Raw genomic sequence first — 21,980 nt, forward strand, 5'->3', positions numbered from 1 at the left:
AATGGTGCGATGTGTTTATACTAACGCGGAGATAAGGGAAGAGCGAAATGCTATAGCGAGCCATTCCTCTCAGTATGTTTGTTTTTATTTGCAACGATAACAAACTCGCAAACAAATTTGAACAGTTTTCTCATAAAGTTTGTAGTTGTGCATTTTCGAATTTTTGTGTATGACGTGAACCTCATAATTACTACTTTTGAATTGTCGGTACCAATTCCTATATACTGTTTCCGATGGTGCAAATTCAGCATAATTTTTCATAAGCAATTGATAAGCTTCTGTTGCACTTTTCTTCCAAGCCAAAATGGTGTAGAAATACATCTGAAGAATTTATCGCGTTTCATTTTAATTCGTGTTGTTTTCTTGATTAACAAAATTTCTAATTTTATTCAGAAACTATTTCGTTCTCTTCCAAAAGATACTTTTTCGAGTTGTGGCAGTTTCGATATAAAATAATCTATAATAAAATAAAAGCATGGATAGTAGAAAGACGGAGCTCTCAATAATTATATCAATAGAATATTCAATAATGTTAACTAATTTGAACTATATAAATACTAATACTAATTTCGACAATATATTCATACTATTATATAAAAAAAAAACATCAAAATTAATAATAAGACAAGTCTTATTACTAATTCAATAAGAAAAAAAGTTTTTAAAACCATTTTTATTATAAAAGTAATTAATGTTCATATTCTATCAATAATAAACTTGATCATGAAAGTGGAAATATCAGAGTATTTATGTTAATATTTTTCTCACACACACTTTTGTTATTCTTTGAAAACAGTCAGAAGACCACCTATCTTTTCTTACAAATCTTATAAATAAACTTATACATAAAAATCTTATAAAAACTTATACATAAACTTATTAGTAAAAATAATTTTCCTTGCTTCATTGATATATCAACATAGTTGATATGATGTATCAAAATAATGGGTTAATCAATCAATGAAGTAAATCAATAAGAAATTTATAATAATTATACTTAAGAGTAATTTATTTATATAAATGCAATTGGAACACATATATACATGATTCTAAACAATTGGACTATATTGAAAATAAATCAAGATAACACCGTTTCAGTATCAAGAGCACAAAATTTAAATTACATTTATCTAAAAGAGAACATGTAGTAATATATGATGAATTGAACTATAAAATACGTACTAATGCAACAATTATTTTTTTCTAATGTTTTGTTTAAAATTTATTTTATTCATAAATAGTAATTTATAATTGGTTTATAAACAAAGGTTTTAAAAATATAAAATGACGTCAATTGGCTAACATTTAGAGAAAGAAACTTCAAGTTTGTAAATATGAAATATGGATTTTTGCATTTAGTTTATTGATTATAATTGTACGTAGGACAATTCTGTTAAGAAGTCTAGGTATTATTTTATTTATTTAACAATTAAAACATTACTCCCGAACTAATTATTTATTTTAAGCATAAATTTCATTTTTGCTCAAACTGTTTTGATATTTAGAATTTTAACGTTTTAAAATTTTTTTAATAATTTAATATTATAAGATTTTGAAAGATTGCAGTATCAAAGTAGAAATAACATCTATTATATCAAATGGAAGAGTATAAAATAAATATTTTATAATAATGTTCTAGTAAGTATAGTAGTATAATCTATTATACTATAAGTATAATAGATTCTTTAATTTGTAAAAAATGATGCATACTTTCTTAAAATATAATTAATTAAAATAAAAAATAATTTTAATAAAAATTTCCACTTGGGATAGTTAGTAACCTACATACTCATCAAATTACAAATTCGACATTTTATATTGAAATCGTAAACTCCAGAAATAAATCATAGTCTTGTTCACAATTAATATAAATAATCGTAGTTTATAGTATTTTAAAATTCATTCTATTATTTTTCACTCGATTTATTTCATTGATGCAAAATCCAAATTTCGTCGATGTTTCAAACAAGGACTGAAGAAGATCTGCTCTGAAAAAATGCTCAAAGAATTCTTTCATAAAATAGGAGGTAGGCTTGTCTTTGTAACACAGTTGTTTCATCGACTTCCGTTACTCTGAAACATAAAATCAAATTATGATTACAAATTCGATTCACCTGTATCCATATAAAATGCTAACTCTTTTAAGTTGTTAACTGTATGTATAACAATAATTAGTAGCATTCCGATAGTAAAACTAAAGATGATATAAATTTATTTTATTTTACAAACATACTCAATAAAGTTATATCATAAAAAGCAATATTTATGAATTTTCAAAGATATTAATTTCTTTAATAGCAAAATTTATAAAAAATTTGGAATTTTATAAATATGCAAAAAATTCTTAGGAGATAATTACGTCAAATAAAATTTCTAATATATATACTAAGTACAGGTGACAAATATATTGACAAATATATAAGAACAATGTAGTATTCTAAAAATTATATTATTTATGTATCCACAATCTATTATTTCACATTAAATAATTTTTCCCATACTATAGTTTGATCTATTAATTAATTATATATGTATAAATAAAATTTACATACCTAGAATCCGAAACATGATACCATTTACCAGGGGGTGGTTCTATTGTTGATAAAGGAGCTGCAGCTGCTTCTTCAGACTCAGACTCAGAATTTGAAGAATATGAACTTTCATGCGTATCTTTATTATCATTTGCTGGCAGAAACGACCATCGAGGATCATCTGATGTTAGTGGTAATCGTGACTAAAAAAAAATTCAAAATTTATTGAAAATGTCCTATTATTTTGTCACGAAGTGTAATAGTATTATTTTAACAACATATTAAATTGATTTATAGTAAATTCTTAATATTTAGACAATTACCTTTACGTAAGCAACGTAATGTCCACCATGAATCGTTCCACTATGTTCAACAACACCATAAAGTGCGTAAACTCTAGCTTTTTTATGATTTTTACAGATAGGTGCTAAATCAAGCAATATTGGAAATGAAACATGTCTCGTTACTTTTCGGAAATCGACTCGTTGTGCTTGAAATCGTTTCAAATGAAAGATTAGAACCGCAGGCACACGAGAAATCAGATATTGTTTCGTACTTGGGGTGCATACCATCTTACAATTTGGCTTCACCTAACATCACGAAAAACATATTTCACTTTACTATTTTACATTTTCACATTGAAAACTAAAATTTTTATATATCATTTCATATATTTAATGCACAATATTCGAAATTTAAATTAATCAATTAGAATATTAAAAGTTATGAAATTTTACTAATATGCGAGATATCATTATTTAAATTATAATAAAAAAATATTCCTTTCTTTTATAAAAATCTTAATTATCAAATGTAAATTGCTTTTTTTAAATACTTTCAGTAAACAAATACTTTGTAGTTTTGAATTGATATAAAATATACCTTTTTTTCTTTGGCAGTACAAGCTTCACACCTAACTTTATTGCTACCACTCATCAATTCTAAAGCTGCAAATTGATTTAAACAAGATTGTATTGAACATTCTCCTTCCTTGGTTGAATATCTAGTAGGCGATTGTTGAAGACTACCACTAATTCCTATTTTTGAAATTCCAGAAGTGATGTTATCAATTCCGCCATTAATGTCATTTGAATGTTCCTCTGTTTTTCTCCTTTCCTTTTTCCTATTGTGAAAACGAATATAAATCATTTTAAATCACTTTAAATCATTTAAATTTATACATCAACGTATTAATATTTTAGTTATATATATAATGATGAAATATTTAATTGTAATACAACATAACAAATAAAAAAAAATTATAAATAATAAAAAAATATAATGATAACTAACAAAAAATTAACACCTAAAAGAACACTAATTTTATGTATAATTTTATAATTTACATAAAATTATTTTTAAATTTCTAAATTTTACATAAATACATAAAATAAAATTTTAGTTTCTTCAATAAAAATGAATATCATACAAAAATTAAGATATATATATATATGCATAAAACTATACGAATATATAACTATATATAACTATAAAAATATATTATATTTAACATAATGTTATACAGCATAAAAATAAAATTTAATATATGTATAATATTTAATTAAAAATAAAATATAAAAATTTAAAGTTTAAAGAGTAAAATAAATTTCTACAAAACCATTGATTGCATGTAGAATCTTCTTGTTTGATGTGATGATTAACAGACTCCGTTAAATCTAAACTAGTATTTTCTTTTGTATCTTCCATACTTTCACCATTTGCTATATTTGAAGTAGAATTTGTATTTTCTTTTAACGTAATCGGCGTAAAATTAACAGTTGGAATTTCTGGACTCGTGAAATCTGAACTCATTGCTAAAGAAGTAGATACAGAATATCTGGTTTGGATTCCACTTTCATTTTCCAAACTTTCAGAACTATCTACAGCATCTAAAGCTTTTGTTTGTGATGAATTTGGTGTACATACATTTAAACTCGGACTGTGAAGCAAATATATTATTGAGTTAAATATCTTTTTTAATAAATAGCAATTTGATTTACTTATAATTAATAATACCTGGGCAATGAATTTGTATCAAAACGATTTAGAAGCTGTACTAAGGAAATATTATTTGTTGTACTAAATTGTAAATAATTATCTAATGGTACTTCAGTAGTGGTTTTCATTGTATCAGTTGATGGAGAAGCTGGGCTTGCTAATGTAGATTGTTTTTCTGAACTATAACCTGATTCACCAACTTCTGGAAGAAGACCTTCTATTTCTGCATTATCTTCCACATCTGCATCACTCTCTTCTACAAAAAATTGTTGCTATGCTCAAATCACTATGATATAAAAGAGAAAAACAATTTTTCATGCAAATGTTTTCTTCAATTCAGATATTTATCTGAAGCTAAATGTTAAGCTATATTAGTCAAACTAAATATTATTTTTCAAACATCAATATAAAGTGATAGTTCAAAAAATATAAGATATTTTACCTGATTCAAGCACGCCATTATTTTCTTCAACGGTATTACTTTTGTCGGATATAAAAGTATCATTCTGATTACGAATGTCTTGTTTTTTACTTTTTCGGTTTTTTCGGGCAGCTTTTTTTTCTTTTTTCAATTGATGTTTTGAAGGTACATGTGAAATATTATTTCCGACTATGTCAAACGTATCTTCAAAGCCATTGCTCTTTCTTCTTAAATAAATACATGCGTAATAAAGTTATTCAGATAGAATTATTATTTCGTCGATTAGCATAACATGCAGAAATTGTACTTAAATATTACATGTGTACTTAAATAGATTCTACTAGATTAATATTAATAACAATATGTTTAGATTAATAATAAAAATATAATATAATGCATGCATCTATTGATTTAAATAAGTATCTTTAATAATTTATAAAATTCTAAAGAGTTATAACGAATTAATAATATATTTTTATTACCATTCTTATTCTTATTTCTATTAATATTATTTTTAAAGTGAATGTCTCATTTAATCATGTGCCCCTAATAAATCCTTCTAATATGCAGGATAAGTATTTTATCTTTATAATCTAAAATAGCTTTACTATTCTTAAAAATAAATTATTATATTTTAAATGGAATTATTCAATTTTAAATAAAATAAAAGACCTCGATAACTGATTGAGATATTTGTTAAGAAGAAATAGTGAACAAATATAAAATCTCAACATTCAATTCATATATTCAAAATTCAAATGTACGGACCTCATATATTATTTATAGATGAATGTTAAATAGGCAACCTAACTCATTAATGCTCGTTGTATTCAAAAAAGTACACCGGGATTTCCAATTACTATGAAACTATTATGTTTTATTATTAATTAATTAAATTTTTGTGTCATTAAATGATTTCTGACGTGTTGTAAACATAAAAAAAAAGGAAAATAAATTTTCTAATAATTTTATATACAATAGAGCCTTGCTTAATTGAATTCCTATTTTTCGAATATCTTAATATTCAAAAGTTAGCAGAATAGAATATCTGCTAGTAGCAGACGAGTTTCCAGTTATTAACAGACATTTTGTTCCGATAATATAATATTTAAATACCAAAATATTCGAAAAATAGATATTCATAAGGAAGACTTTTCTATACGTTTAAAATGGTAAATCGGAAAAAATAAGAGTACTACGCGATATTTAAATACTCTCGTTCAGCGAACCACAAATATTTAACTTACATATCTTTTTGAATACCATAAGGAATTATTGTTATATTAAAATGATACAAACAGTTCACATAAAACGATACTTCTATACATCGTTACGATATAAAGAGTTAAGTTAAACATTGTAATATTATAAATATTAATTTCTAAAATATATACAATATCTTTATAATATTTTAGGCAACAAGATCAAATGAAGTATTCACAAATTTTAGTTTTCTCATATATTTCAAAGAATTATTCTTACTTCAAAACTGGTGGTTGCGGTTTATCGGCCATAACCGGCAAACTGAGATCTAAGAAAGGCTCTGTACTTTGTGAAGAATGATGACAATCCAGACATTCTAACGTTGAAACCAAAACTCCACGAAAAACAAGTTCTGGTCCAAGTAATCTTGAACTAGCCTGATTTCCATAGAATTTTACACGAGATTTGAGACTTTCTTCTACAGCCTCTGGTTTAGTTTTTTCATTCAAGCCAACTTCTTTCAGAATTATACTTTGATACCTCTAAAAAAAATTATATTTTCGCATTAATACATGTTTTAATTTTTGATCAATAAAATAATAAATAAATTAATATTCATTTAATTTTATAAAATTTCATAAAATATAGTTAATGAAATATAGTTAATAAAATATAGTTAATGTAATTATTGATAATATGATAATATTGTTACGAACAACAAAATAATATTGTTATCTGTAGTGTTATGTTACAAATGTAAAGATTAATTGTCAATAAATTAATTTTTAAAACGGCATTATTGTAAATATGGTATTTTGTAATCAATATAATAAAATATATCAATTTTTTGTATTTACAATATATTTCAAAAACCAAAAATAATTTTCAATTTTTTAAATGAAATGTTACATAATTTTTTACATGATATAAAAACTAACAATACGAGCATTTGAGAATAAATAATAATGATAAAAAAATAATAAAAAATTCACATTATTTTTTGACATAATATTTTTTAATAGGTCTTTAATTTGTTTTTTTTTTTTTTTGTTTCTTAACATAAATCACTACTAAAAATATTATTAGAATGAAATAAAATATATACTCACTCTGAGGTCTTCATTTCGTACTATTTCTAGCAGATGTCTAAGAAGTTCATGCGAATCATGTTGTCCTCCATCCATACATTGCATTGTTTTTTTTTTAAACGAGTTTAATAACTCTGATGGTCGATAAGATTGGCGTCCATCAGTATTTTGCATTTCTGTAAGTGTTTTGTATAAAATTGAGGTAAAACTTCCCCAGCCTTCTAAAACACCCTCTATTGGTGGCTAAAAAATATTTTGTTAATAATATTTAAATAATTTATATAACAGCAAGTTATTTATGGTATAATATTATTACAATTATATATTATTAAAAAAATACATATTACAATGCATATCTTGTATGATAATACAAATAATGCTTTTAGATTTTATAAAATTAGTTAAATTATCTCTTAATAATTTTTCGACATACATAGATTAATAATAATATTTTTTTTTTTATAGAAAATATGAAGGTGCATCAATTAATGGATCAAAAAATATATCATTTCATTTTTAAAAATGGGAGTGATTTTGAGATCTCTGAAACCTCTCTTTCTATGAAAAAATTATTATTGTCATATTATAGCCTCCTCTGTATTGAATAAGTTTTGTTAAAAAAATTTTTTCATATCTCCAAAGACAATAGAAAAATTTGAGATAGTCAATATAAAACAAACATAGATTAGTAATTATAATTATAAACATAGAAAAATAATAGTAATAAAATAATAATTATAAAAAAAGCTATAAAATAAAAAATATTACAAAAAATTGCTATTTTGCGTAATTTTTTTATTAATAACAACTAATTATAATGTAAACAAATATTATTTCTACAAATATTATTTGACAGATCTATTTTACATTAAAAAAATATTTTGTACTTAATTTATTTAGGGTAATTATATTTCTCAAGAATTCACTGTAGAAATATATTATTATAATATTTCATTTCAATTTTCAATGGTACGTTTTGTCACATATTCAGCAACATTATTAATAGCATATGTTAAAAATAACTTACTAGATCAACTTCCTCTGAATTAGCAAATTTATGCTTGCCTCCTGGTAAAATGAATTTTTGTCCAGGAAGACGTAAATCATCAAGAACTTTGACTAAGAAAGGAGTTTGTGCTAAACATTGCAGAACTGCATTAAAAAAGCAGGTGTTCCCCAAATTCAGTAAACCCTAAAATAAAACAAATTTGTATTATACTTATCATTATTATTATACAGGATGTTCCACAATTCATAAACAACCGAGTAGGAGATGATTCTACATATAAAAATGAGTCGAAAAGAAAGAACAAAATTTTTTTTATTCATTTCGAGAATTTGGCTAATTTCATACTGGAGTAAATAATAATGAACACTGCTTTACATACAAAAATAATTGAAAAATGTGTGTTTTCATTCTCAAGAAAATGCACTACAAATGTTTCGTTAAAATTTGCTTGATACATGTATAGTGACAAGTATAATGATAAACTAAACTAAACACACACATAACAATCTATTTGGTCTTATTTTAAAACGTAAAACTGCTATTATCTTGAACTCGTTTTTTTCTCAAGTATTTTAACATTTTAAAGCATTTCATGTAGCAAATGGAATTTTACTTTAAAAAAATATTATAAAAATTCTTACTTTCCTTCTCGCCACATAATATAAAAATATTTTTGAAAAAAAAAATTTAGGACAGTCAAAGTAAAAGACTTTAAAATAGTTTTCTTTTACGAAGTTATAAATTTAAAGTATCGACAATTTTTCATCATTATATGTTCAATTATGCTTTTCACTATACTTAATAATTTCCAAATTGAATTTTCTCAAAAACGAGGCTTTGAATAAAAAGATTGTATTTTTGTCATTCATTTCTATTCAATCAGGAAATTTAATTCAAATATTTAAATAAAAAAAATATTTGAAATTGATTTTTTTTCAAAATTAGGCGAAAAAATGTTATTCTTTCTTTTCGTCATATTTTCACGTCAAACACACAGAATATGAACATACGAATATTAATTTTATAAAATTAAAATTAAAATATCTCCCAAACTAATAGGTTTTCGACATAATACTATTTTACAGAATATAATTCAATTATAATATTTTATAGAATATAATACTATTTTTAGGAAATAAAAATATGCATTGATTAGTGTATAAAAAAATATAGGGTTTCATTTTAAAAAAATTGATCTTGAAATCTCTGAAATGCTCCTATCTACAAACAAGTCGATTTCACTAAATTACTTCTTTTCGAAACGTAGCGAAAGATTTGTCTGAAATATTTTTTCGAGTGATAAATAATTTAGAAAAGTGGTCCCCAATTTTTTTTCTTTCCTGTACCTCTTGGTTAGGCCTTTCATTTATGAATATCCTCTCCTCTCATCAACCCCCTATCCTTAAAATTATTAAAATACATACCCCTACTTTCGGCAAATTATGCAATTTTTTTTCTTTATCTACTTTATCTATATCTGTGGTTTCTTTTTGATGTTGAGTTACTGACGTCTTAATTTGTAACAAATTTGTTACTGTAGTAGATCTTTTTATAAACTCCACTGTTTCTTGAAGCTTTTTTCTAAAAAATGAAAAGTATTACTTAGTCTATAATTGATGGAAATATCTTACAACTACTTATTTTTTTAATTAAAACAAATATTTGTACTGCTTATTTATCAACACCTTTGACATTAATTAAAATTTTAAAAAGACTTTAAAATCTAAAGTAAAATAAATATTTTATTAACTTATTTCATTATGATGGGATTTCATAGGATAAATTTATATATAAGTAAATTTATATAAATTTACTTTCACACATACTTATATCCAACATTAATCTTTGTTTCACATTGAAAACACCAAACACTCCAATAAAGACTTTCAACAACCATGACATGGCAATCACTATGTGGCTTCTTATAATGTTCCAAAGCATGACCACATTCTTCTCTTCCACAACCTTGATGTCCACATTGTAAGCAAATCAGTATTGCTGAATTTGTTACACATTCCTAAATTTTAAATATTTTCACTTTAGAAATATATTATTAATAAATTAAAAAGAATACAAAAAAAGTTTTTAAGTTTATACCTCATCATCGATTTTTGATGAATTTTTACACTTTTTACATATTGAACATTCTATACTAATTCCCACTTTATTAACACATTTCTTAATTTTATTAAAATTCACTGCCTTTGGAATATGTGGACAATTATTACCTATAAATATTAACATTGCATTTATTTTTATTTCTATAAATATTAACATAACAACTTTTGTTTCTTTAAATATATTATAAATAAAAATTTAATTTATTATATTATTATTTATTGTTTGCTAATAGGTTTCTGCCTACAGTAAATTTTCTATATAAATCTTACTTTTAAAAATTATTAATTATTATTTTTTATGATAATTTCTCACTTGTGTATATGAACATCACATTATTAAAAAACATCTTTTGCAAGTCATTAAAATTACTCTTTAAAGCCTTAAAATTATTCAATTTTTTCCATTACAATTTATAGTATTCAAAAAAATAAAAATCTCTTTATACTAAAATTCAAACAATACAGTGACAGCAGAATTAATTCTCACTTCTACTGCTCATCTATGTTTATATTTAGTCTTATATTTAGCTATGCTTATATTTAGTCTAATAAATTCTAGAAACAATTACCTTTTACAATGGATCAAAAAAATCTTCATAATAAGGTTTGGAAATTTTGAACCTATGTTATTTTAGAATGATAGCCTATATTTCTTATTTTTGTATAACTTATATAACTTTATTTATGTCATTTATTTTGTCATCTTCCAACAAAATTCTCATATTAGAATTAAGAATATTTAGTTACATTATTTGTATTAATGTATACTTATCTAAATTATACACTTAAAATTATATTTAAAAAACTATGATAATTTATAGGTGAGTTAAAAATATGTTTTTAATATAAACAAGAGAATTGAGGACCGTATATACCTATACGCAGAGATGTATAGAAACAATGAAACAACCAGAAATCAATCAGCATCATCTTTCACTGGAAATAATTTATCTTTTTCTTATTAAATATGTCAGTTGACTAAATAGTTCAGTTATGGTATAATTATTATCATAATATAATTATTATAATATTATAACTGACTGAAGATTTTGATAAGAAAAATATGTTTGTATGGCATAAATCATTTTTAATAAAGTGACTTATACTAATTGAATTCCGAGTCCTTCAAATAATACTATTCCGTCATTTTTGTATTTTAATACTAAATGTAAAATAAAACTTATATCCATACATATGAAAGAATAATGGAATTAGAAAAACAGGTAAAGATATTTCAAGAAATTGTTGATATATTAATATTTTAAATAGGTTTGAGCAGAGAAGATTAGAAAAATAGTGATCAATAAACAAACAAGAATAATTAAGGTTGAAATGAAAATTATAGCCTTAAAATTAATATGTATTTGAAACTATTTATAATATTATTAAAAAAATATATATATATATAATAGTTACATAAGTAAAAACAGACCTTTTATTAATAAACTAAATAAGAAATAAACAGATTTTACAAAAATTCATTAGTCTCATGGTATAAACTGGATATATACATCAAAAATTGTAATGGAAAAAAAAGGAGAAACAAGATTCTTAAAGAACTGAGCAATATTAAACTTTCAATGATAATAAAATTAATTATATTAATACCTATATACTAATTAATATTATTGCCAAATTTATTGATAATTTGCTAACACTGCCATTTTGTCACCGAATTTTTATAATATTAAATATAATTTAAATCTTATTTTAATCATAAAAACCAAACAAATATATTAGTGTTTATTAGTTAAATATAAGTTTTGTTAAAGAAAAAAAAATTATATTAGAAATAAATACAATTAAATTTACCAGATATATAATCACTTAATATATAGTACCATTATTTTTATAAAAATTAAAGAATTTTATGAGAAAGGTATTCAAAACCAACTATGCAAATCATTAATTATAATAAATAAATATAAACTTTTCACCAGCTTTTTATTTATGTATACACAGATTTTTTATTTAACTTTTATTTAGTTGTTATTTATATTTTTATTCAAATGTCAGATTCTTCATTTTTATCATATCAAGTAATATAATAATGTAAGTCCTAATAAATTGGTTGAAAGAGATATACAAAGATTTGTTTAATCTACTGTGCTACTGATGTTATATTTTTCATGATATTAAAAAAAATTTCTAAGAATAAAGCAGACAAAATTTATGCACTAACCTAACACCATCACAATTTATCGAACATCAAATATATAAATAATTATGAACTTTTACTCTATCTCTTTTAATATATATATATATATATCGTCAATTTTTATGAATAACTGATATTCATTAGTATGAATTCGATTATAATTAATCGATTATATATATAAATGTTATATATATAAATGTTATTTCGATTATATATATAAATGTTCAATCACTAGATGATTTCATTATAGTGTAATTTACTAATTAACTTTTTAAGACATTATTTTTCAATTCTATAAATAAAAGAAGTTATTATAATTATATAATATATATAATTTTAAAAATATATATTTCCTTAATGTAACAAGAAATAAGAATTGTGAAACTAAAAATTTTTAAACAAGTGAATTCTAACCTGTAGTATTGGATTCGTTACAAGAATCTGTTGAACCTTCACTTAATTCCCCATTTGCATCTGGTTGTCGGTTACGTTTTTTACTCATCTTAATTTATTTCCAAAGTGCATTGGATGTAATTATTAAAATTTTTAATTTTTGCTAGTTTTGGTAGTTAGTAAACAAAAAAACATGTGGAAATTTGGTTAGGTGAGCTAATCGAAAAAATGTTCACGATAATACAAATATCACTAATGTACAAATGATACGCGTTGTTATATCTTGTACTAATTCATTAAATAATTTTTCAAATTCACTAAATCTTATACTAATTACTTAAAATAAACTAAATACAAACACTACAACAAAATATTACTGTAGCAATTATTGTTACTTGCACAGTTCATATACTGCAGTTTTCAATAACACAATTGCCAACTGTCAAAACTATAATATGAACAGGATTGACAACTTAAATTGACTGCTATTCTTACGATGTCCCGTGAACTTGGCTTTATATTTATTAGTATCGATATGTAAATAAATTATAAACTAAAAGTTCAAATTTCTTTGTACATAACAAAATAAAAAATATGTACTTGTATTGCTCAAAAATTCAATATAGATAACGTAACATAAAGAAAAAAATAGAATTCAGAAAACAATAAATGTTTTATTTAAAAAATTCAATTCAAGTTTATTTGTGATCTATAATGTACAGATAATAAATACTGGAAGCTAAAATTTCATATTTATTCCCTATCTTTTGCTGATCCCCTTAAAATTTCATATTCAACTAGTATTTTTTGGAACAATATCCAAAATAACCAAAGATTTTTCTTTTCTTTATTTTTTCTTTTAGTGATGTAGGGGACGCGTTCTGCTGACTTTGGGCCTACGACCAGGGCCAATAAAAATAAAAGGTGTGGCCCATAAAATAATTGCGAATATTACTTTATGGGACTGACCGGTCCAACAGTACATAGACCTACCTTCCCAATCACGTGATTGGAAAGGGCACAGACAGTCGGCTTTATATAAGACCGACATGACATACAAGCTCTCAATTTTCTCCCTAAAAATTAACCCAAAAAAGACTCAGGCCATCACATTCTCCCGCAGACCCCTGCAAGTCACAGCTAAACTGCTGATCGATGAACACTCCATCCCATGGACCAATACGGCCAATTACCTAGGAATAACGCTAGACAATAAACTCACAAGCCATAGAAAAAAGAACTACTCTTGCCTACCCAGCACTATCCAGGATATATCCTCATAGCCCGAAATAGCAAACTCAAGAAAAACATCAAAATCTTACTGTACCTAACATGCGTAAGACCAATAATTACTTATGCATATCAAGTCTGGGCCTCTGCTGCCAAAGCACATCAATAAAATACAAATCATACAAAACAAATTCCTTAGAATCATTCTCAATAGACAGAGGGACACAGCCGTAGCATAGCTCCAATTAGCCAACATCCCCACGATCAAGCAGTATATTCAAAACTCACTACCTGGGGCCTACAACAACAACCATCAAAATCTCCTCATCAGGGAAACAGGCAACTATCAAGTCGAAAACATACCACTCAAAATCAAGGTCAAATTACGTAAACACGCATTAACCTAACGAACCAAAACCTTCAGATTCAAACTGTATCAAGGAACCTGCAGGTTATTTGAAACTTTTCCTGCAAGCCTAACCTCACCTCATCATGCAAACAAACCACATAAATATCCACAAACGAATATCAATCTTTATGCAGGTTAAAGGGCACTCTAGGCCCAGGGTACTGCAGACAAGACATTCGGACTAATAAAATAAAAAAAAAAAAAGAAAGCTCTCAATTTTCTCCTGTTTCAGAAGCAGACGTACGTTGTCTGTATCCGTGCGCGAGATCCCCAAAAGTGACTTTAATTCTTCGAGTTTCAGAAATTTGGTACCTACATCTAATTTATAATTAATGTATAATATATATTTTTATAAATATAAAAACTTGTATAAACTTGTATAAAAAGTTGTAATGAAATGCTACAATAGAAAGATTTGAAAACTGGATAGTTGTGCAAATAGCTTTTGTGTATAATTAGAATCATTTGTACCATGGATGTTGTCCCTTGACACTTTATCAAATTCCTTATTATTATCATTTGAAAATAAAGTTAGTTAATTTTAAAAAGGATTGTTTGAATGAGATTTAAAAGATAGTAGCTTTTATAAGAATTTTTAAAAATAAAAAAATATTTTAAAAGAATTTTCATTAAAACGCCCTTATTCTTTAGTATATATTGATCAAATACTATTTGCATGATGTTTTTTCAAATGTTCCATTTCTTATTTCTAATTTTTTGAAAATGTTTACTATATATTTAGATACAATTTAAAAAAAAAAATAAAAATGATTTTCGAATACTATATATGACAATATTTTAATATTTTAAACTTTTTCTTTAAGATCAAAAATTTATATTTATAAATTAACAAATATAATTTTCGAATTAATACATATTTAATACCTTTAATTAGTTTAATTAAAAGTATGCACAAAACAAAGTAGTAAATACTGAAATAACTACATAAAAGAAATATTTCTAAATATTCAATAATAACATCCATAACAATGTAATAATTAAAAGTTCTGATGTCAGAAAAGTATTACAATTTATTGAATTATTTTCATACTATATAATATGTTATGTAAATATTTTTTTTAAAGTGCAAAAAATTGAATTAATCATTTCAATTAAATATGTTATAATCACGTAAATAATTATCGTCTACCCCTTCCTCTCCCTCGTCCTCCTCGACCTCCTCTCGTACCACGTCCACCACGACCTCGACCACGTACTGCTCCTAAAAACAATATAAATATAAACGAATTATACATGATGTATATATCATGTGTAATTATATAAAATATATATTTTATATATTTAAATACATTGATGAAATAATTACAAAATTAAAACGATTATTAATCAAATATATAAAAATCATAAAATTTTATTGAAAAATGAGTAATTGTATTTTGCAAATTGTATGTATATATATATATAAATAAAAAAAAATATATTAATAGATCACTTATGTTAGACCAACATATGTTAGAAATGTAATAAATAGAACAATTAACTAATTTTATGTAAAATCTACCAACACTGTTTACAAATTTCATTTCAACAAAAATTTTAAAAAATTTTGAAAAAATATGATCTATTCAATATAATTATTTTCAAAGAATTCATTTATTCTATTTGTTTTAATAATATTCAATTATATATAAATAAAAATATACAGTATAAACAACAAACAATAGAATTTCAATATAATTTCAAATCATATGAGTGACAAGTTCTTACTCATTGAAAAATTAAAAATATTTTTATGTATATTTCTTATATAGAATTACTTGACACATAAACTAATAAATTTTTGTACTCGTAATACATAAAGTATTTGCAATATTTATATTCATAACACAAAAAATAATATCTTATACTTCTGAATAATTAATAATCATATTTACGAACCTCGTGCAGCTTCCTTCTTTTTTGCTTTTGCTTTTGGTGTGTCATCTATGAGTAAAGTTTCAAGTGGTAATGAATCTGGTAATATATAATATCTTATATTATTGCCTCTTAAACTTAATGTATCTAATTGTACAGGATCTCTATTCTTTATTGTCATTTTTACAGTTTTTAAGTGCGTATTCATTGCCACATCTACTCCTGTAAGTGAATATTGAACAAATGTTATTAAGTTTTAATAAAAAAATAAATACAAAATTTTTTTTTAGGTTATGTTGACGTACCGGTAATAGTACCATGTACTTGAGTACCATTTTTCAATTCTATTGTTACAGTCTCGTGACTGAGTTTCATTAAAAATCTGAAATGGTTATAAACATTATTTAAAAATTGAAAAAATATTTAAATGCCATACAACAGTAATCTTTACAAATTCAGTTAATTGATCACACACAATTTTAATTTTATGTAAGAAACATTTTATTACATCTTATTATTATAAATTATATATTAATTTACGTACCTTACTAGCTTCATAATAATGTTATAATATTTTATTTACGTTACAATAAAATTACAATCTCAATTTCATACCGCTTTTTCACTTACAACTGTAACCATACAACGCTATGTTTCCTGTGTTCCAAAACCTTTTTATTTCTCTTTCATCCGTCTCGTGAATTATGTTGTGAATTATGTTATGTTACGTGTTTTATATAAATATTAATAATAAAATAAATAGCAACAATATAAAATAATGATAAATACAATTATTGAGAAAATTAAGTAATTTGATATAAAGGTAATATATTAATATTTGCTTATGTTAGTAACAGTAACCGACAAAATTACAAAATAAAGTTACGTGAATTTTTAATGATTTAGTAAAGTAATGAATTTCAAATTTATAAGTTATAAAAGTTATAATATAAATTATTTATAAGTTATAAAAAAGATAGTCATCTTTGAATAAAAATTTAAAAAATGCATGTTATTACATACTTCAAGATAAATTTTGTCATATCAAAATTACGCGTACACATTCAAAATTATGCATATAATTTAATGTTTAATATTAGTATTAAAAGCTTATCGCATGAAAGACAAGGACAACATAAACACAAGACTTTTTCATATGATAGATTTCATAAAATTAAACAAAGAATCTCTTAAACCAATGATTTTTCGATATAAAAATATTAATGTTTTTATACAAAAAATACTCAAATAAATCGCACACATCCAAAATTATACGGTATGTCCCAGTACAATTAGGAAGGGGATGATTCCACATGAAAAAATAAATCGAAAAGAAAGAAAATTTTCACATAAGGTTTAATTTTTGAAAAAAAATCTAGTTTAAAAATTTATCAGATATACTTGAGTTTAACTGATTCTAAATCTGACAGAAGAGTAATTAATAGAAGCTTATTCTTAAATCGAAAATATAGAATATAATTTTTGTAAGATGCTTTTCGAGGAAATCAAATTTGAAAATATATCAATCATGTATCAATTTTTAACGACATAAAGTCTATTTTCTTGAAGATAAAGCTTTAAATTAAAAATTTTATTCTATATTTTTTATTTATTTTTGCATAGACTAATTTGTTAATTATTCTTTTTTGTTACATTAAAAATTAATTCATATGTTTTTAATATGAATTCCAATAAATTTGATAAATTTTCAAACTCAATTTTCTCAAAAATGAAGCTTTAAATGAAAAAGTTTTATTCTTTCCTTTCGACTTACTTTTAAAATCATCCCACATATGGGATACACTGTATAACAGAATATAAATTTTTACTTTATTATTAAATAATATAACCATATGCATATTACTATTATTTAAATGTATTATATATAGATATAATATTACAATTTTTACATTTTACAAATTTATTTATAATTCTTTTAACATTATGTACATATTAATAAATGAGAAAATAAAACGAAAACTGAGGAAAAATTATATATTAAAAACGAGATTTTGAGTATATTTTAAATTACAGTACATGATCTACTTGCTTTTGCATTAACTAATTTTAAAATGGTTCTCATTCTTCCATCTGACCCTACATCGTATGTTTGAGGAAATGGTGTTCCGTCAGGCCTATTGTATATCTGTTGCAAACATTGTTCCCATCTGACTGGTGATACAGTTTGTTTCAATATGTATTTTTTCACATATCGTAAGTTAGTATATGGCTTAGCTTTATAATTAGAATATACTTTACATCTAGGTTCATTTATCTCTATTGAACCCAATATTTTACCAATTGCCTTTAAAGCAGGTTCCATCAATGGTGTGTGAAATGCTCCTGATACAGGTAATCTGGACAATTTAGTTAGACCAAATTGTGTTTTATGATTTTCAAGATAATCCAATGCTTCTACATTTCCTGCTACTATTTTTCTTTCTGTACATAGAAAAATAGCAGTCCTAAAATCATTATAAATTGTATAATTAACAATTATATCTTTTTCCATTACTTATTAATTATTAAAGTTTGGAAATAAAATATTACCTGCATATTGGATTTTCAATACCTATGTCCCTTGCCCAGTTTTCTGCTTCAGTACATGCTTTTGAAAGATGTGTTTTTGGCGTATAAACTACGGATAACATTCCCTGACGCACTAAATTTGATGCATATTGCATAGCTTTTCCTCTAGTCCATGCTAATCGAATTCCATCTTCAAAAGTTATAATACCAGAAAGAATCAAAGCAGTTATCTCTCCCACGCTATAACCTGCTGTAGCAACACAAGTTTCAAACACTTTAGGATCTTCTGCTCGAATTTTTTCTAATGCGACCAAAGATGATACTACTGTAGCAACTTGATTAAATTCAGTTCGATTTAATTCCTTTTGTGGGCCATTCAAACAAAGTTTCAATAAATCATAATTAGTTATTTCACTAGTTATTTGAAAAAGTTCTTTAGCACCAGGATAATCCATATATTTTTTAACCATGCCAACTTTGATGGTACCTTGACCAGGAAATAATAAAACAGAGGTATTTTTTGGATCAATACTTGATTTCGTATCTTCATTGTAATTTAGTGGGATATCTTTAGGATATGGACTTGTCATCCAATTTTTATCCTTGACACCTTCAAATGTTGCAGCTTCTTCAAGTAAATGTAACACTTCTTTTGTCTTGTATGAACATTGTGAAGAGTCTTGTTTAGATTGATCTGTATTTGATGCTTCAGAATTACTACTTCCATCTTTCGTATAATCATTTGAAATTTGATTGACCCTTGACCAATAACATTTTGGTATACAAGGAAGTATTTTTTTACATAATTTTTGCTGAAACATTCTAGTTATTTAAAAATTTATTATCTATTTAATATTTATAAAAACTTATTATCTATTTAATATTTATAAAATTATAAACTTTAAAAACAAACTTTACTTAAAATTAATATTGTCGAAAAATAATACAATTCAAAAATCAAGATTTTAGAAGATTATGAATACATAAAGTGTATAGTTTATGTTCTACTATAATCATCTTCCAAAGTTAGACATTAGTTAAACATTATACAGTAGACAAAGAAATTATTAAATTAATGGTTAAACATTATAGTAAATAGAGAAATTAAATTCTGTATTTATTTTAAAAATATAAGTCTTATATTTATACAGTGTTTCTTAAGACTATTAAAACATTATATAAACGTGATTAATATTTCTTGACATTACGTGATATGAATACATGTATGTACATTTATTTCAAATCAAATAATGTAAAAAATTTCAAAATATTTTTCATTTATTTCAATATTAATATTCTTAAAATCAAAAAATATTTTCTGTAGTATGTTTATTTTACTTTTTAAAATAAAACAAAATCATTTGAAAAAAACTAAATAAATTTCACTTTAAATATAAAATTTAATATTGATAAAACAATATATTTATTTACGAATGATACAATGTCAATAGTCACATGTGGACTGTATAACCCAAACCTAACCCAAACCTAATTTTAAGTCTGTATCATATAACAATGTATGATACATACAATAATAAATTATAATGAAATTACTTGTTCAATATCTTAATTAAATAATTTTTTAAAAATTTCTAATATGTAAATAAAAATATGTAATTTTCATTTAATACCACTTTCAGTTTCAAGTTGTATACTGTGACCACAGACAAGGCATATGAATAGACATTGCATCTTACGAACTTTCGTGGCCCGTGATCTGAAATACCGACATACTAAAAAAATCATTGGTTTTTAGTGCACTCTACGTTAAAATAACGGTAAGCTGAGGAACTAGTGAATGCGCCAGAATGATTTTTGAGACCCATTACACTGTTGTCAAACTTTCAATATCGAAATGTGAGGCTCGTCTGTAATTATACCAAGTAAAATGATACAAGCAAAATGTTTAATTGTATCTCCAGAGTCTAAAACACGAGATTAGTGTCTAAAATTATTTCATTTTTTATTATGCATTTATATGTGTGTCAGAAAGAGCTCTATTCGTATTTCTCATTTATTGAATTTATTAATTTCTTATTTATTTAGGGACGAAATATATTTAGAATGGACCTGATATTTAATCAAAAAGGAGACATAGAAAAAGTCTATGAAATATCCACCAAAGTCTATGATCGTCTACAATATTTAAAAATGCACTATACGTTATCATGAAAAAATTTAATCTATAATTTTAGGAATCAACAATCTCCCTGACAACTTAACAAATCCTTTAATTACATAAAAACTAAATCGTAATCGTAGCCGATTAGCTCATATTATTTGTTTCATATTTATTTGTAATTCATAATTGCATCGCAGTAATGCAACGAGTAATTGTATCACAAATAATAATGATTGCCCTGGTTTCATCACGTTGAGGTTACTCTTCTTTTACTTTAAAACAAATTTATTTAACAAAAGAAAAGAAACTCTTTTTGGTATACGATTGCGAAATGTTCATAATTTCTTATCATTGTGCAAACGAACAGCAAACGGAGTTTTAAGAAAAAAACCGATGAAAAGTAAACCGAAGCACAACATATTAAATACAAATCAAAGTTTAAATTGAAAATATTTACAACCAAGTTATAATTGGTTTAAAATATTTTACACATTTAAAGGGAAAAATAAAAATTGTTTCACATATATTATAGCAACAAGCGTATCATTCCATAGAATGTGCTTACATTAAATTTACAGATATTGACTGTCTTATAATTAACAAAAACTAAACGCAACTTAAAGTTAAGACGCACGCATCCCATGACGTCCCTAGTCGCTAATTGTCAACTAATTGTCCCTACAGTCCAGCTTAGACCGTGAAATAGAGAAAGAAAAGAAATTTGCACAATGTGAACTGAAGTTCCTTGCGTAGTTCCTAGCTTGACATCGTTTTACAAACATTAAAGTTTGTAATTATGATATCAATTATATCCCCTAATCCCATTCAGCCTCTATTACATCGCTTACAAGCAACTCGGCATTCAACTTAATTGTTTAATCGTTACAAATAAAT

The 21,980-nt window shown here is 24.3% G+C and overlaps 3 protein-coding genes and 1 long non-coding RNA gene across 6 annotated transcripts; 1 reads left to right on the plus strand and 3 right to left on the minus strand.

Annotated features, from left to right (window-relative positions):
- Positions 1 to 1,908: 1,908 nt before the first annotated feature.
- Positions 1,909 to 13,344, minus strand: LOC122534871 (ubiquitin carboxyl-terminal hydrolase 45). Of its 2 annotated transcripts, none has more exons than XM_043665896.1 (14): positions 12,943 to 13,344; positions 10,348 to 10,478; positions 10,077 to 10,267; positions 9,675 to 9,831; positions 8,269 to 8,433; positions 7,263 to 7,484; positions 6,433 to 6,695; positions 4,972 to 5,174; positions 4,548 to 4,785; positions 4,150 to 4,470; positions 3,414 to 3,654; positions 2,855 to 3,121; positions 2,553 to 2,734; positions 1,909 to 2,073 (listed from the first exon to the last, which is right to left on the minus strand). In XM_043665896.1, exons 1-14 carry the CDS (start codon positions 13,028 to 13,030, stop codon positions 2,001 to 2,003), a joined length of 2,742 nt encoding a protein of 913 aa, XP_043521831.1. In that variant the 5' UTR covers positions 13,031 to 13,344; the 3' UTR covers positions 1,909 to 2,000. The 2 variants fall into 2 exon arrangements, with proteins under 2 accessions (XP_043521831.1, XP_043521830.1); XM_043665895.1 differs by having other exon boundaries at positions 4,972 to 5,177.
- Positions 13,345 to 13,759: 415 nt separating this feature from the next.
- On the plus strand, positions 13,760 to 15,421 carry LOC122534874. The gene is made up of 3 exons (XR_006308010.1): positions 13,760 to 14,257; positions 14,351 to 14,868; positions 15,385 to 15,421. It is a non-coding gene; the product is annotated as an uncharacterized LOC122534874 (long non-coding RNA).
- Positions 15,422 to 15,613: 192 nt separating this feature from the next.
- LOC122534873 (probable small nuclear ribonucleoprotein Sm D1) lies at positions 15,614 to 17,138 on the minus strand. Its single transcript, XM_043665900.1, has 4 exons — positions 16,980 to 17,138; positions 16,741 to 16,817; positions 16,460 to 16,657; positions 15,614 to 15,782 (listed from the first exon to the last, which is right to left on the minus strand). The coding sequence occupies exons 1-4, from the start codon at positions 16,991 to 16,993 to the stop codon at positions 15,700 to 15,702; spliced, it is 372 nt and encodes a 123-aa protein (XP_043521835.1). The 5' UTR covers positions 16,994 to 17,138; the 3' UTR covers positions 15,614 to 15,699.
- Positions 17,139 to 18,345: 1,207 nt separating this feature from the next.
- Positions 18,346 to 20,696, minus strand: LOC122534872 (probable malonyl-CoA-acyl carrier protein transacylase, mitochondrial). 2 transcript variants are annotated; one of them, XM_043665897.1, is made up of 3 exons: positions 20,596 to 20,696; positions 18,986 to 19,786; positions 18,346 to 18,900 (listed from the first exon to the last, which is right to left on the minus strand). In XM_043665897.1, the coding sequence occupies exons 2-3, from the start codon at positions 19,783 to 19,785 to the stop codon at positions 18,459 to 18,461; spliced, it is 1,242 nt and encodes a 413-aa protein (XP_043521832.1). In that variant the 5' UTR covers position 19,786; positions 20,596 to 20,696; the 3' UTR covers positions 18,346 to 18,458. The 2 variants fall into 2 exon arrangements, with proteins under 2 accessions (XP_043521832.1, XP_043521834.1); XM_043665899.1 differs by having other exon boundaries at positions 20,599 to 20,682.
- Positions 20,697 to 21,980: the final 1,284 nt, after the last annotated feature.

Source organism: Frieseomelitta varia, unplaced genomic scaffold (assembly GCF_011392965.1).
Source record: "Frieseomelitta varia isolate USP_RPSP 00005682 unplaced genomic scaffold, Fvar_1.2 scaffold_646, whole genome shotgun sequence".
NCBI lineage: Eukaryota > Metazoa > Arthropoda > Insecta > Hymenoptera > Apidae > Frieseomelitta > Frieseomelitta varia.

Coding starts and splice junctions, on each gene's coding strand:
- LOC122534872 (XM_043665897.1), bottom strand. CDS start 19,785: ATGTTTCAGCAAAAATTATGTAAAAAAATACTTCCTTGTATACCAAAA. Junction 18,901..18,985: donor ATTGAAAATCCAATATGCAG/GTAATATTTTAT, acceptor TAATGATTTTAG/GACTGCTATTTTTCTATGTA.
- LOC122534873 (XM_043665900.1), bottom strand. Junction 16,658..16,740: donor AGTACATGGTACTATTACCG/GTACGTCAACAT, acceptor ATTCACTTACAG/GAGTAGATGTGGCAATGAAT. Junction 15,783..16,459: donor AAAGAAGGAAGCTGCACGAG/GTTCGTAAATAT, acceptor TATTGTTTTTAG/GAGCAGTACGTGGTCGAGGT.
- LOC122534871 (XM_043665895.1), bottom strand. CDS start 13,030: ATGAGTAAAAAACGTAACCGACAACCAGATGCAAATGGGGAATTAAGT. Junction 8,434..9,674: donor ATAATTTGCCGAAAGTAGGG/GTATGTATTTTA, acceptor GTTTTATTTTAG/GGTTTACTGAATTTGGGGAA. Junction 2,074..2,552: donor TATCATGTTTCGGATTCTAG/GTATGTAAATTT, acceptor TTTATGTTTCAG/AGTAACGGAAGTCGATGAAA.